At 36.2% G+C, this 17,519-nt stretch overlaps 1 protein-coding gene across 1 annotated transcript in view; it reads right to left on the bottom strand.

The window, feature by feature from the left end:
• Positions 1–17,519, bottom strand: part of LOC134810156 (ubiquitin carboxyl-terminal hydrolase 51-like) — a 60,850-nt gene that overhangs the window by 5,600 nt on the left and 37,731 nt on the right. The window contains exons 2-3 of the mRNA XM_063811809.1: positions 10,747–11,414; positions 5,482–5,555 (exon numbers count right to left, since the gene is read on the bottom strand). Of these exons, the coding sequence (XP_063667879.1) occupies positions 10,780–11,414 (635 nt within the window). The 3' untranslated portion in view covers positions 5,482–5,555; positions 10,747–10,779. The remainder of the gene's footprint in view (positions 1–5,481; positions 5,556–10,746; positions 11,415–17,519) is intronic.

The raw sequence follows: 17,519 nt of genomic DNA, 5'->3' as shown, positions 1-17,519 counted from the left end.
GAGTGAACTCCCATTCACAATTGCTTCAAAGAGAATAAAATACCTAGGAATCCAACTTACAAGGGATGTGAAGGACCTCTTCAAGGAGAACTACAAACCACTGCTCAAGGAAATAAAAGAGGATACAAACAAATGGAAGAACATTCCATGCTCATGGGTAGGAAGAATCAATATCGTGAAAATGGCCATACTGCCCAAATATCAGATGACTTTTATTATTTTCAGAATGTAGTCAAAATCAACATAAAGTTACATTAACACTTGGTTTACTGTATTATAATGCTAGCTTTGTGTCATATCTATCTAGAGAGTACACTGAATAGCTTAAACCAAGTAGAAGGTGATTTCTTGCTTACATATCAGTTTACCATAAGTAATTTTGGCTAAAGACGCATCTTTCCTGCAAAAAATAATTCAAGTTAATGAAGGATCTACTATTACCAAATTGTATCTTCCCAGATTACTTTGTATATATCACCATTCCAGAAGACAAAAGACTACTCATGAAATACAATTTGCACACTTCTTTATATATGAAAAATTCACTTCTCTTCACTCTGTAAACAACTTAAAGTTTTGCCCAGTTACTGCCTACAACTTAGAGTTCAGGATGTTTCATGACGTGCAGTTCTCTCCCTTAGGCCACTATATGACTCAACGAGGACTAGTGTCCTATAAAGTCAAAAGACAAATTATCTGTAAAATCTAAGTTACCATGGTGAAGCTCCTATCAGAAGACAAAGAAGTCTGCATAGCACTGACAAAAATATTTCTGAGCAGTACAAATATTTATTTGATGAAACCATAAACATGTCCTGTGGAAATAACTTTAAGGTCCATTGTCCCTGTGGCTCATAGATTTACTTTCTGAGGTAATTTACATTTTCTCTTATTCTCCATGCCTCCATCTTAAATTAGAACAATGAGTGTTTTCTCAGCATGACTAATCAATTGCACTGATTAGTGCAATTTGGGATGCCTGAGGATATTTTAAGCCTTAATTTTTTTTCTCACAATAGGCTTATTATACCTTTGCCAAGTAGTTATGTGGAAACCATTTATTTATTTATTGGATCTAGTTTATAACCAAACATACAGTTCTTTCCTAGGTATAATTCTAAAGGCTGCCTCATTTCCTTGTTTTTTCTCCTCCCCAACACACATATGCTTCTCTGACTGTAAAGATGACCACTTTAAGGTCATTTGAAATCATAGACTTGAAAGAGAAAACAACTTCCCTGATGAGTTCTTTGCTTCAGGGCTGGGTTCCTTGTTTTTTATGAACACAGTAGGATTTAATTTCTGAGCAGCTTTTTCAACCTAATCAGAAAAACCTGAGCTTTTCTGTCACTGTATAATTCCACCATTACTAGACTTTTTGTTTACAAGTGGTTTCCAACAAGGAATGACTTTGTTTCCATAGAACACTTGTCAGTGTCTGGAGACATTTTGAATTATAATGATTAGGTGGTGATGCTACTGGTATGTGGTGGTATAGCCTAAAGATACTATTAATATCCTACAATGCAAAGAATAACCTCCCACAGAATGCAGGAATATCAGGCATAAAATGTCAATAATGCTAAGGTTTAGCAACTCAACTCTATCCACTTTCTTTCCACTCTAAAGACAGGATATTTCTTTTTTTTTTTTTTGCCTGTGTTTATCTATTTCTTGGATTATGGAACAGAACAAACATGAACACATTACCTTTTGCCTTTCCTCATTTCCCACACTCTTTCCTAGAGGTAATATTAAGCTTCCAATTAATTTTAGTTGGTAGTTTCAATAATTTTTTTTCACTGGGTATTACAAGTCTTCATTTCAACCCTCTGAGTTTGGTTTACTTGTCCATTTAATACTAATTTAGTGGATATGTTTTAGGTGCTGTTATGGCAGACCCAACTCAAGCTGGTGATTTCTATATTACTTGGAATAGTGCTAGTTGCTTTGACAACTACACTCAACAACATATAATATCTTAAACAGAACAGAAGTTTCATTCATATAAACTGTTTTTTTAAGATAGGAAAAGCATTGCTCCTTTATGTCCGCATTCAAGAACATAGGCTACTAAGGTATTTAATCTGCAGTATGTTGCTTCCAAGACTACTGTAGAATTGGCCATTCCAGTCAAGCATACTGAAAAACGTATACAGAAGAGTGCATGTTGGGATTTTGGAGACTAAATTGGATATAAAATATGTTATTTCTACTAATTTTCCACTATTTTGACTTTAATCCCATGCCCTAATATAAAGTATATAAGAATGAGAAATATAGTTTATGTATCTATCAAAATAGAACATAAATGTTTGTGAACATTTGAATCTGTCAGCTTCTCTTGCTCACGTGCCTGTAGTGCCTGTACTCAGGATGCTGAGTCAGGAGAATCGCTTGAACCCAGGAGGTGGAGGTTGCAGTGAGCTGAGGTCACACCACTGCACTCCAGCCTGGGCAACAGAGCGAGACTCCATCTCAAAAAAAAAAAGAAGAAGAAAAAGAAGTGGCTCAACTGATTGATGTGTAAAACCTCATTGTAAAATAATGTTCTATAAATGAGACATTAATACAGTTAAATTTTTGGATTAAAAAAGCCTGCCACTTTGTGAATATGTTTTATTTAGGCTTGATTTAGTTAATTTTCTTTTTTCTTTTTCTTTTTTTTTTTTTTTTCTGAGGAGTTTCACTGTTGCTGCCCAGGCTGTAGCGCAGTGGTGGGATCTCGGTTCACTGCATCCTCCACCCCGCCAGTTCAAGTGATTCTCCTGCCTTAGCCTCCTGAGTAGCTGGGATTACAGGCACCCACCACCATACCCGGCCAATTTTTTGTGTTTTTAGTACACATGGGGTTTCACCATGTTGGCCAGGATGGTCTCGAACTTCAGACCTCAGGTGATCCGCCCACCTTGGCCTCCCAAAGTGCTGGGATTACAGGCATGAGCCACCGCACCCAGCCAGTTAATTTTTCTATTAACTAAGACCTAATTAAGATTGAGGCAGAAGAAATGGGTCCTTGGGATTTGAAAATTAGTATTCAATTTGGAAGTTTAATTTGCAACATAGATTGTTTGTTATTAAATTACTAGATATAATATCACAAAGGTGGAAAGAAAGGTTGCTTAGTTAAAGATCTAAGTTACTAGTCATGGTGTCAGATACAGAGAATGACTGAAGGTTATTAGAGTCACACACCAGATGAGTAAATTGTTGTTTTCAAGGAAGAGGTTACATAAAGGTAAGCGGAGTAATATTTTAGCATTTTTGTTAATTAAAAATTTGTAAAGTTATTTCCATTTCAAGGAAATTACTCTCAGTAATTTTATGGGTAAAATGACAAATTCCAAGTTTAATTTTCACATGTAACACCCTCCTTGAGCACTTATTTTTATAAAGCTATTAGTCTATTTTGGTCTCAATTTACCTTTCTTTAAAGAGATTTTAAAATTTTCTGAAAGAAGTTGAGATCTGGAAGTGTAGCTGTTATATTTTTCAATTTTTAATTACATATTTAATTATCCTTTAATTACTTAAGGTTATTCTCAAAAGTGAAGAGATAGCTGGGATCACACTGCGTAAGATTTTACTCCTGAATGTAATATTCAAAAATGTTACAAAGTCTATCAAAGAGGTTTTCATTCTGCGACAATACATGGTCAATTTGACATGGTCAGGAAGCACCACCCCCACTGAGAGATACCAAATTATGGAGTAAACCACCGTAATTTAGGCAGATCTTGAGAGAGAAAATGCTGAGTGGATGGAGAGGCAGCAATGAAGCTGAGTTGAAGAGGGAGGAAGCCTGTGCAGGGAACCCAAACACTACAGCTAGTTCCCCAGAATGGCTCCTAGGAAAGGGCCTCTGCCTGAGAGAGACCTGTGGCCTAGAACACCTAACACAAGAAACACAGTGATTGCAGGAGACTCCCCCAGGGCCCAGGAGCAGATCTGGTGATGGAGGCATCTCTCCCACCCCCACTATAGAGCACACCTGCAAACAAAAGGAAGTAGAGCACACCTGCAAACAAAAGGAAGTATAAAACAGCCATGCCACTGGGTATTAGGCTAGCCACTGGCCATCACTCTTAAGCACTATGCATTGGATCACATCCCAAACTACAACATCAAAATTTATCCTGCTACATATACACCTGTGAAACCAAACACAAGAATTACTCATACATAAAAATCCTGGACAGAGAAAGCCCTGACCCTTTGAAAGCATCCAGAAACAAAACCAATTGCCTATACTCAACATACACTACAGTTAAAGGAACACTAACCCTACCAGAAGAGAAAAAATCAGTGCAAGAACTCTGGCAATTCAAAAAGCTAGAGTGTCCTCTTACCTCAAAATTAGCCCACTAGCTACCAAGCAATGGTTCTTAATCAGTCTAAAATAATTGCAACAGACATAGAATACAGAACCTCGATGGCAGGGAAGCTCATGAACATTAAGGAGAAAGTTGAAACCCTATCCAAGTAATCCAGTAAAGCAATCTAAGTAAGTGCTGAAAGATGAAATTGCCATTTTAAAAAACAGCCACACTGAATTTCTAGAGCACAAAAAATTCAGTATAAGAATTTTATAATACAATAAGAAATATTAACAGAAGGTAGGCCAAGCTAAGGAAAGAATCTCAGAGCTCAAAGACTGGTTCGTTGAATCAACTGAGTCAAAAGAAAATTTTAAAAAAGAATTAAAAAAAGAAAATGAACCAAAGCTTTAAGAAATATGGAATTATATAAAGAGACCAAATCTACGACTCATTGTCATTCCTAGAAGAGAAAGAAAGAGAAAAGGCAACTTGGAAAATATATTTGAGAATAGAGTCTATGAAAATTTTCCTAACCTCGCTAGAGAGAGTGACATGTAAATCCAAAAAATACAGCAAACCCAGCTAGGTACTATAAAAGGTGACTATCCCTAAGGCACATAGTCATCATATTCACCAAAGTAAATACAAAAGAAAAAAAAATCTTAAAGGCAGCTAGAGAGAAAGGTCATGTTTTCATACAGCAAGAACTCCACTAGGCTAGTAGTAAATATCTCAGCAAAAACCTTACAAGCCAGAAGAGATTAAGGGCCTATGTCCAACATCATTAATGAAAATAAATTCCAGGCAATAATTTTATATTTCACTAAACTAAACTTCCTAAGTGAAGAAGAAACAAATTTCTTCTCAGATAAGCAAATACTGAGGGAATCAATTTCAACTTGACCAGCCTTATGAAAGGTCCTTAAGGGAGTGCTATACATTGAGTAAAAAGAATGACACCTGCTACCACAAAAACCCACTTAAGTACATAGCTCACAGGCACTATAAAGTATCTACACAATCAAGTCTATCTAAAAACCAGCTACAAACGTGATGATAGGATCAAAATCTCATGTATCAACATTAACCATAAATGTAAATAGGCTAAACACCCCACTTAAATGACATACAGTGGCAAACTGGATAAAAATGCAAGGCTCACCATCTGTAGTCTTCAAGAGACTCATCTCATATGTAATGACAGCCACTGGCCCAAAATAAGGGGATGGAGAAAATCTGCCATGCAAATGATAACAAAAAAGCAGGAGTAACTATTCTTATATCAGATAAAACAGACTTTAATCAAAATTAAAAAGAACAATTGAAGAATGAAGAGCATTACATCATGAGAAAGTATATGATCAAACAAGAATACTTAAGTACCCTAAATATAAATGCACCCAACATGGAGCACCCAGATTCATAAAACAAGTTCTTTTTGGACTACAAAAAGACAGATGACCACCCAATAACTGCAGGAGACTTCAACACCCCCGCTGGCAGCACTGCATCATCAAAGCAGATAACTAAGAAAGAAACTGTGTACTTAAACTTCACACTTGACCATTTGGACCTAATAAGACATCTACAGAACACTCCACTCAATAACCACAGAATATACATTCTTCTCATCTGCACAGGGAACATATTCTAACATTGACCACATGCTTGGTCATAAAGCAAGTCTGGATAAATTTTAAAAAATGAAATCATATCAAGCACACTCTTAGATCTCAATGTAATCAAAATATAAATAAATATCAACATCTCTCAACACTACACAAATAGATGAAAATTAAACAACTTTCTCCTGAATAACTTCTGTGTGAAAATCAAAATTAAGGGAGAAATTTTAAGAAAGTGAAATTAATGAAAATGGGAACACAAATTACCAAAATCTCTGGGATGCAGCTAAATCAGTGTTAAGAGGAACGTTTAAATGCCTTTATCATAAAGTTAGAAATATTTCAAATTAACAATCTAACACTGCACCTAAAGGAACTAGGGAAAAAAAAAAGAACAACCCTACATCAACGCTAGGAATGAAAAGAAACAACTAAAATAGAGAAGATCTAAATGAAATTGAGATGCAAAAATCCATACAAAAGATTAATGAAACCAAGAGTTGATTTAAAAAAAGGGATTGATAGACCTTTAGCTAGATAAACAAAGAAAAAAAAGAGAAGATCTAAATATATAAATCAGAATGACAAAAACGACATTAAAAATGGTCCCACAGACATACAAAATAATCCTCAGAGAATACTAGGAATAACTCTAGACACAAAAATCAGAAAATCTAGAGGAAATGGATAAATTTCTGAAAACAGGCAATCTTCCAAGATTGAATCAGGAAGATACTGAAATACTGAAGAGACCAATATGAAGCTCTGAAATTGAATAAGTAATAAAAAATCTACCAAGCCAAAAAGCCCTGGACTATATGGATTCACAGCAAAATTCTACCGGAAGTATAAAGAAGAACTAGTACAATTCTACTGAAACGATTCCAGAAAAGTTGAAGAGAACGTACTCCTTCCTAACTCATTCTGTGAAGCCAGAATCAGCTTAATACCAAAACCTGGCAGAGACGCAAAAAAAAAGAACATTCAGGTGACCACCGTTGACGAACATAGACTCAAAAATTCTCAACAAAGTACTAGCAAACTGAATCCATCAGCAGCATATCAAAAAATTAATCTACTATGACAATACAGGCTTTATTCCTGGGTGCATGGCTGGTTCAACATATGCAAATCAATAAATGTGATTCACCAGATAAACAGAATTAAATCAAAAACCATATGATCATCTCAATGGATGCCGGAAAAGCTTTCAATTAAATCCAGTGTCCCTTCATGAAAAAACAAAACAAAAAAAAACCCTCAACAGTTGAGGCTTCAAATAAGCATACTTCAAAATAAAAAAGAGCTATCTACAACAAACCCACAGCCAATATAATACTCAATGGGCAAAAGCTGAAAGCATTCTCCTTTAGAAATGAAACAAGCCAAGGACATCCACTCTTACCACTCCTATTCAACATAGTACCAGAAATCCTAGTCAGAGCAATCTCGCAACAGAAAAAGAGAAAAGCACCCAAATAGGAAGTAAAGATTAAGGCAAACTATCTGTCTTCAACCAACAATATCATTCTATACCTAAAAAACCTTAAAGACTTCAACAAAAGTCTACTAGAAATGATAAAGGATTTTAGCAAGGTTTCAGGATACAAAATCAATGTACAACAATTAGTAGCATTTCTATACAACAACAACATCCAGGTTGAGAGTTAAATTAAGAACACAATCATATTTACAACACCTAGGATGAAAATAAAATCCCTGCAAACACAACTAACCTAAGATATGAACGATCTCCACAAGGAGAATTACAAAACACAGCTGAAATCTGAAGCTGGATGCAGTGGTTCATGCCTTTGGGAGGCCGAGGCAGGTATATCGCTTGGACCCAGGAGTTTGAGACAAACCTGGGCAACATAGTGGAACCTCATCTATACAATTTTTTTTTTTTTTTTTTAAATAGCGAGGCATGGTGGCACATGCCTGTAGTTCTAACTACCCTGACGGCTTGAGGCCAGGAGTTCAAGCCTGCAGTGAGCTATAATAACTCCACTGCATTCCAGCCTGGGTGAAAGGGTGAGACCCTGTCTCAAAAAAGGAAGGAAATAAGAAAAGGAAGGAAGGATGGAAGGAAGGGAGAAAGGGAGGGAGGGAAGGAAGGAAGGAAGGAAGGAAGGAAGGAAGGAAAGAAGGAAAGAAGGAAGGAAGGAAGGAAGGAAGGAAGGAAGGAAGGAAATTTTGATAACACAAATAAATGGAATAACATTCCATGTTTACAGATTAAAAGAACCAATATTGTTAAAATGGCCATACTGCCCAAAGCAATTTGTAGATTCAAGGCTATCTCCATGAAACTACCAACATCATTCTTCACAGAATTAGAAAAAACTATTCTAAATTTATATGGAACACCCCCAAAAGCCAGAATGGCCAAAGCAATTCTGAGCAAAAATAATAAAGCCAGAGAGGCATCATACTACCCAATTTCCAGCTATACTATAAGTGTACACTAACCATGATACTGTTACAAAAGCAGACACTTAAGCCAATGGAACAGAATAGAACACTCAAAAATAAAGCTGCACACTTACCACCATCTGGATCGTGGACAAGGCCAACAAAAACAAACAATGGGGAAAAGGCACCCTATTCAATAAATGGTGCTGGTATAATTCGCTAGCCATAAGCAGAAGAGTGAAACTGGATGCTTACCTTCCACCATACACACAAATTAATTCAAGATGGATTAAAGGTTAAAATGTAAGACTTCAAATTATGAAAACTCTAAAACAAAACCTAGGAAATATTTTTCTCGACATTGGCCTTGGCAAATAATTTTTGGCTAAGTTTCTAAAAACAATTGCAACAAAAACGAAATTGACAAGTGAAAGTCAACCAAACTAAAAAGCTTCTGCACAGCAATAGAAACTATCCACAGAGTAAACAGACAACTTACAGAATGGGAGAAAATATTTGCAAACTATGCATCTGATAAAGATCTAATATAACAAATCCATAAGGAAGAAAAAATGACAAGCATAAAACAACCCCAGTTAAAAAGGGCAAAGCTATTACAGGAGCAGAAAATCAAACTCCGCATCTTCTCACTTATAAGTGGGAGCTGAACAATGGGAACACATGGACACAGGGAGGGGAACAACACACAGTGGGGAACAACACACAACACACACTATAATTTTCTGTAGGGGGTTGAGGAGAGGGAGAGCATCAGGAAAAATAGCTAATGCATGCTGGGCTTAATACCTAGGTGGTGGGTTGATAGGTGCAGCAAACCACCACCACACACGTTTATCTATGTAACAAAACTGCGCTTCCTGCACATGTACCCCAGAACTTAAAATTTAAATCAAGAAAAGGCAAAGGACATGAACAGATATTTTCTCAAAAGAAGACACTCAAGTATATGAAAAAACACTCATCCTTACTAATCATCAAATAAATAAATGCAAGCAAAAATCACAGTAAGATGCCTTCTCACATCAGTCACAATAGCTATAATTAAAAAGTAAAAAAATTAGATGTTGGCCAGGCTGCAGAGTAAAGGGAATGCTTATACACTACTGTTGGTGGAAATGTAAACTGGTTCAGGTACTGTGGAAAGTATTTTGGAGATTTCTCTAAGAACTTAAAACAGAGATACCCTTCGACCCAGCATTCCCATTACTGGGTATATATTCAAAGGAAAATAAATTATTCTACCAGAAAAATATATATGCACTCGTATGTTCATCAGCATGTTATTCACAATAGCACAGACATGGAATGAACCTAGGTGCCCATCAACGGTGGATTGGATAAAGAAAATGTGGTACATATACACTATGGAATACTATGCCTCCATAAAAAAGAATGAAATTATGTCCTTTGCAGCAACATGGATGGAGCTAAGGACATAATCCTAAGCAAATTAGTGCTGGAAAAGAAAACCAGATCCCACACATTCTCACTTATAAGTGGAACCTAAACATTGAGCACACAGGAACATTTAACATGGGAACAAGACATGCTGCAGGCTATGGGGGTGGGGGAGAGAGGGGAGCATGGGCTGAATACCTACCTACTGGGTACTATGCTCACTACCAGGGTGCACCGTACAAAAGTAACAAATCTGCATATGCACTATCTGTGTCTGAAAAAAACTGAAATTATAAAAACCAAGAGAATATGTTTCTAATGAACGTAGACTTTATTTGATGGACTGGATTAGAATATAATATTTTTTTAAGGGGAAAGGCATTGGGGGATGCACAATGTCTACAGATTTCTAAATCTCTCTGGTTTCTCACCTAATTCATAGTCTCTTATGTCATTTTCATAGTTTTCATATTCTGCCTTTCCACCTCTTCTTTTTAACAAGTAAAATTCCTCATAGCATACAAAAAACCAATTTTATAAAAAACCCATATTATAGATCAGGGACCTGTGGATTATATGCTATTAGAACTATACAAAATGTCTCTATATAGTTTTCTGTATCTTTCGAATATCTTTGGGTGAAGCTGCAGACCTTCTTGGTGAGTGTTACAGCTCTGCGCAGAGCCAAACAGTGAGCAGCAGCAAGATTGCAAAGAGCAAAAGAACAAAGCCTCCACACTGTGGAAACGGACCCTAGCACGTTGCTGTTGCTGGCTCTGGCAGCTGCTTTTATTCCCTTATCTCACCCCACCCACATCCTGATGATTGGTCCATTTCATAGAGAGCTGATGGGTTCATTTTACAGAGAGCTGCTTGGTCTGTTTACAATCCTTTAGCTAGACACAAAAGTTCTCTAAGTCCCCACCAGATTAGCTAGACACAGAGCACTGATTAGTGCGTTCACATACCTTGAGCTAGACACAGCATGCTGATTGGTGCATTTACAATCCTCCAGCTAGACGTAGTAAGTTCTCCAAGTACCCACCGGACTCAGGAGCCCAGCTGGCTTTGCCTAGTGCATCCCGGCCGCGGGCGGAGCTGCCCGCCAGTCTCTGGCGCGCTGCCGCACTCCTCAGCCGTTGGGCGGTTGACGGGACCGGGTGCCGCGTAGCAGGAGGTGGCGCCCGTCCCCTCGGGGTGGCGCGCGGGAGCCTGCGGTTGGGGGGCGGGGGGCAGGGGACGGGGGCGGGGGGCAGGGGACGGGGGCGGGGAGCAGGGTGAGGGCTCCAGCATGGCAGGCTGCAGGTCCCGAGCCCTGCCCCCTTGCCCCGCGGGGAGGTGGCTGAGGCCCAGCGAAAATTCGAGCGCGGCGCCGGCGGGCCATCACTGTTGGAGGACCCAGTGCACCCTCCGCAGCTGCTGGCCCGGGTGCTAAGCCTCTCACTGCCCACGGCCGGCGGCGCCAGCCGACCGCTCAGAGTGCGGGGCGCGCCGAGCCCGCGCCCACCCGGAAGTCGCGCTGAGCCCGCGCCCACCCGGAAGTCGCGCTGGACCTGCGAGCACCGCAGGCAGCCCAGGTTCCGGCCCGCGCCTCTCCCTCCACACCTCCCCGCCAGCAGAGGGAGCCCGCTCAGGCCTCAGCCAGCACAGAGAGGGGCTCCCACGGTGCAGCTGCGGGCTGAAGGGCTCCTCAAGAGCGGCCAGAGTGGGCTGAGGCCGAGGAGGAGCCGAGAGCCAGCGAGGGATGCCAGCAAGCTGTCACCTCTCAGAAATACAGGAAGAACATCAATAATGTTCGAAGTTATAAAGTAGTAGGTTTCTATCAAGAGTAGAACATAAACGAAGTTATAAAGTAGTAGGTTTCTATCAAGAATAAAACATAAACGATCAAAGAATTCCTTATAAAAACATTTTTTGTTTCTAGGAATCAAAACATAAATATAAAATTTGAGAGTCCACCAAAAAAAATTAGATGCCAGATTTCACTATAATTATCAGGGAAGCGCCCAAACGGGTTGTTTACGGCGCCTCGGGGAAACTTTCTGTTTCGTGTTAAGGGTCTTGAACCATGATGTTTAGAAAACCATGGGCTGATGCTTTCAGAACCTCTGTGATTTTTGCCTCTGACACTGCATCCAATAGACTAGCATGTTGATTAGGGAAAGCTAAATTCAATAAAATACGACTGTAAGTGGGGTCACCACCTTGAGGAGTTATGTTAGAAAAGTAGATGATAAGGTGGTATTGATAGAGTATTGAAGTCTGGGCTCAAATGGTTGCCCGGGGCCTTTCAAGACCAATGGCTGATAAGAATAGGTAATGTTCAGGACATAGAGTTTAGGATTGGGGGACACTGTGAGTTAAGGGCCATGACAGAAGTCTTCATAAGTAAACTGTTATTGACACAAGCTGCTACCTGCCCAGGTGAGCAATCTGTTGGCCCAGAGGAGAGTTGCTTACTGACATAAATTGATTTGCAGAAATTTCCTGAAGCAAACAATAAGTTATTTATTGGTTTGCAGCCTTACTTTCCTGAAAAATAATTTTCTGGAATGAATTGTGAAATCATGTTGACACAGATGGCCTCAGGTTTCAGTTCGGATAATTAAGCTGTGTAAATACAGAAAGTCTAAGATTTCTGTGTGCTGTTGATTCACAGTATGCAACAATGATCATATTACTTTTATTTACTATGAGCTTCAGCTGAAAGTCCAAAAGAAACTTTAATTTCAGATATTTAATGAAATCATTATAGCTGTGGTAATTTCCTTTAGCTGGGTGTGAGTGTGTGATGTGAGCGTGTGATGTGTGTGTGTGTGTGTGTGTACTCTGGCAGCATATTCCAAATAATTTCTGTAAAATTTCAGTTTGAAATTAATAGAAGACATATTAAATTGTTTAAACTCTTTGTTATTTAAATTCTATATTACTTTAGTTGATTACTCTGTATTATTACGGCAAAGCTTTGATATGTTGCCCTGAATTTAAATGAAAAGGCTGTTCGGCATAAAAACAGGAATATTTTATTACCAAAAAGAATTAACTGCCATATGTCATTTACAGAAAAGAGTAAATTCTTCAGGGCATAGAAAATACACATTTCCTTCTGTTTGTGTGGAAATAAGCAAAATACCTGTTATAATAGATTCCTCACAGAATTTTGTGAAGCTTCAGGTAAACTTGAAAGAGAAAAATTAAAATGCTAGAATTTCATAATTACAAATTGGGATATAAAAATAGAATAATTATTTGAATTTTGTATTTCTCTCCAGGGGATCAAAAGTAATATATAAACTTTTAATAAATATTGATATAACTTCACGTTGACTCCATATGTGAGCAATTTGCTTTCTGTTAAATTCACAATTGCAGAATTTTTTTCAGGCTGGAATGCACTTGGATGCCAGAGATTTTGATTTCTTAATGTGAAATAAGGTGATAATACATTCCAAAGTATATATTTTTTCAACTTTGAATATATCTGGTGTATTTGGAGTAATATCTGAGTAAATACACTTATATGTAAGAGAATCAAAGGAACAAGATATTATTTTATATCCAAGGAAATTAAAACACTTAGAACATAAATACGTATTGCATTACTTCATATTAAAGAAATATTTTACAAAAGAAAATAAAGGAGCTTATTTTATAGCCCCATTTCCACAAATAATAGCAAAGGTACATACACATATCTAATGTTTTACACACTCATTATTGTTTCTCTTAAAATTTGTTGCTTATACTATTTTAAAAAGCAAGCCTATAGATTGTTGTGTGTATATACATATACACACAACATATATATATGTGTGTATATATATGTATATATATATAGCAGCAAGCAAGAGAATGGGCCTCTTCCTACTGAGGTTTAACATTTGCATGTATATGTATATTTTGATTCACATAGACTTATTGTTCTTTAATTACATGAACAGTGATTCCTGGTTACATTATTGGAAAATGGAAGCAATGCTCAAAGAGCATCACCTAAATTTCCATCATATTTTGCTCTCAATATATTTTGTACATCCAAATATATTGTGATTAATCTGCATACATTTTTGCTGTTCTAGGTGACGCTGATATGAGGCTAGGTAATACACGACCTTAGTCTGCATGTTGTACTTGTGTAACACACATAATTTTACAGTGCTAACAGGTGCTATAATAACTAACTATAGTTAATGATGAATGAAAGAAGGAAGATGTTAAGATGTTAGGGAAGGACTCAAAAGATGCAGTGCTTGAGTTAGAATTTTAAGGGAGATTATGCAAAAGCAGTCACTTAAGGTGGGTTGGGATAATCTAGAATGTGGGAATGATGTATGCAAAGTCACACAGGAGAGATACAGCATGCATGTTTAGAAAATTGTTGATTACATATGGGAAGTTTGCAGGACTTGCATCCTAGAATGTCAGGATTTTAAGCTAAGTAGGGTTCAAATTAAATTTTTCACATACTTCGCTGCATTATAATAACTAGTTTATGTTTAACTCATCCACCAAACTAAGTTATTTGAAAAGAGATGCCAGTGTTCACTCAATCTAGTTGTCTGTCACTAATAATTTAAAAATAATTGAGATTTTAATTTTGGTCTGCTAAGCCTGTTTAATTAAAATTTGACATTAAATAAGATTTTGCAGGCCTCATTTTTTTTTCAGTCATCACAGTTTGAATATTAAACATTACTACTTTTATCTCCCTCAGTCAGCATAAAACATACTACTTATGGTTTTAATAACCAAATTCAATGAGCACCAACAAAATTTGATGTAACTATTAACTTTGAAATTTTATTGAAATAGAACTATGCCTTGGGTATCATTCAAAGCATTTAATTGTTGCAATGAAAAACTTTGAGATAAATTGAAATGATGGACAATATGGGTCAAAAGCAACATTGGCTTGAGGGAATAGGCTAATGTTTGAGAACAGAATTGTTAAGGACAAGATTGGATGTTTATATTATTTTAGGAAAGATACACTCTAATGGAGTTTAATTCTAAAATGTTTAATATTATGAAAATATTATATATTATATGATCATTATAGAAAATTAAAAATATAAGAACATCAGAAGCAAAATAGTCAAAGTCTACCTAAACCCAATTAGAAGTGAATACTATTAATCTTGATTTGCATGTTTCTAATCTTATTATTATCAAATTAATAAACAGCTTTCAGATATTCTGCTTCTCCCTGTTACTAGATCGGGATAATGTCATTTATGTACAGGCATCTCCTGCTTACTCAGTTCAGCATTGATCAATAAATATTTTAGACTTCCATTCAAAACACTTCCATTTTTCTTTTGCCCATATTCTTTTTATTCAGTGCTGCCTGTTTTCAAATACACAACACTTTGTCAAACAAATTCCAACATTAGATTGGATATAGTTGGTATCAAAGTAGTAATACACATTGCCATTCCTAATCCTCAATGCATTGATCCTGAAAATTATTTGTAAGAATAGAAAAATACTGGATATTTCAAATTAAGTCTCATTTTGTTGCTTACTCATGAAAGACTGGAATTAACCAACATAACTATTACAAGGTGACTGAGCAAATGAATAGATGGAAAATAGTATAGAAACTTTACTGCAGTTCATCAACCATTGTGGTCATTAGGCCATAGGAAAATACAATGTGACAGTACCCCTGTCTTCTTTTCCATTTGTTAAGTCTCATATCCAAGTAACAGTGGATAGACCTTATGAGAATACAAAGTGAGATAAAAATAATTTTTGGCTTTTCAATGTATCTTATTTGATCTAAGAGATATTTCCCCGACTTTGATGCAATAATTATTGTCACAAAATTTGACTTTATTAAAGACCATTTTAAGGATCTTTGCAGCTGACAGCAGTGACTTTTTTACCTCCTACAAAGTTTCAACTGACAGTCTTATTGTCTCTGACTTTCCCAAATTAATGACATAATTAGTCACCAGGGCTTTGGCTGCTCAATAGGGATTTAGTAAGCAATGAGTCATATGTTGGGCAACACTTCAACAAACAAAATGTTGGCAGAGAAAGATGTATGAATCAGCTAGGAAGAAACACTATTCTATCATTGAGGATCTTTCTAATATTAGATATCGCAGAAAAATTTTCATATAGATTACCATATGAGTGAGCCAAAATCTCTAGGAACAAAAAAGCTTAGTGTAATTATAACTCCTTGCCATGATTTAACTTAAAATTTCTTTACTTATTTAGCAATTCTATAAACAAGAATCATTTCTGTTAAGGATACTAAGGAGAGTGTTCCTATTGAATCAGAACATTTAAAAGAAATAATTGAGGAACTCACACATGTAAAACGTCATTAACCAAACTAAAATAAAATGTGAGGGCATAAACTTAACCAGAAATGTTTAAAACCTATATATAAAAAAAACTAGAAAACACTTCTGAATGGCACAAATTTGGACTTGAGCACGGGGAAAGCAAAACCAGACAAAATAGATTATTGTGTCATTTTTGTTTTCTTATTTTGTAATACACAGAAAAACTCAAGCTGGAGAGGGAAATGAACAGATGCATATGGCTGGAAAGACTCAGTACTAATCTCTACAATGTTGTTTTAATAGAATGGAGACAAGACCACATACTTTCTTAAAATAACGTGGATCAATAAAGACAAAACTGACACTTTGTAATGAATAATGATCTAAACACTCACCTGAGAAAGCATCTCTTCGTTGCAGGTCTTTGGAAATGGACTATATTTTTTGAATCATAACCGATATGTACTGCCATAAACAAGAAGATTTCAAGCCAGCTCCATGTGGTCAAAAATTATTTTATTTATTACTAAGAGAAAAGTGTAAGACAAGTCCTGTGGTAAAAACAGATTTATTGCCTCTGCTATTCACCTGTGTTATTTCTTCATATATTACCATTGACATATATTATCCATTCTTCTCAGCAATGGCTTTGCCGTGGCAAATTAAATATCTCATTGTCCTTCTCTGTCCATTTTACATTATAATGTTTCTGAGTAGACTTTTATAGCTCTCTCACAGAATTATAGCAAGTCTTTAAATAAAAACAAAATTGAAACAAAAATTTTAGACTCAACTTAAAATCCCTCTTTATTTTATAATTTGGATTTTTGAGTAAAATATGCTATATCCTATTTAAGAAGAACTTTCATATGTAATGTATCAATGGAATTATCTAAAGCTCATTTGGTTTTGCATAAAAACACAGAGTAAAAACATTCTAAAATAGACACTGGAATAAAAACAATGAAAGCAAAACTATTAATTTTACATTTTTCATTCAGGTATTTTGATTTTTACTATATCATATTATTACATTAGGTATTAGAGTAATCATTGATTGCTTTCAAAACCCTGCTCCTTTCTAGGTGCAATGAAGAATTTTTATTTTATTGAAAAGTTATCTTAAGATGTAAGACTTGTGAATGATAGTAAAGATTTAGTAGACCCAATGTATTCTCAGATAAATGTAAAATAAGCAAGATATGAATTAAAGGGTAAATATAGAGTTTAACAGCATAGATCTTAAAATCCATTAGCATAAGGTAGAAGACGTATAATTTATCATGATTAAAATATACTAAATATTCATATCACAGCATTCTGATTTCTGATATCTACAATTTAGGTGACATATATACATATGTATATATATAACTATATTATTTGATATTTTAAAAGATCAAAGAGTTTTTCTCCTTTCCCAGCATTACGCATCACTTTTC

This window comes from Pan troglodytes, chromosome 4, assembly GCF_028858775.2.
Source record: "Pan troglodytes isolate AG18354 chromosome 4, NHGRI_mPanTro3-v2.0_pri, whole genome shotgun sequence".
Lineage (NCBI taxonomy): Eukaryota > Metazoa > Chordata > Mammalia > Primates > Hominidae > Pan > Pan troglodytes.
This window is presented reverse-complemented; position numbering and strand designations above follow the sequence as displayed.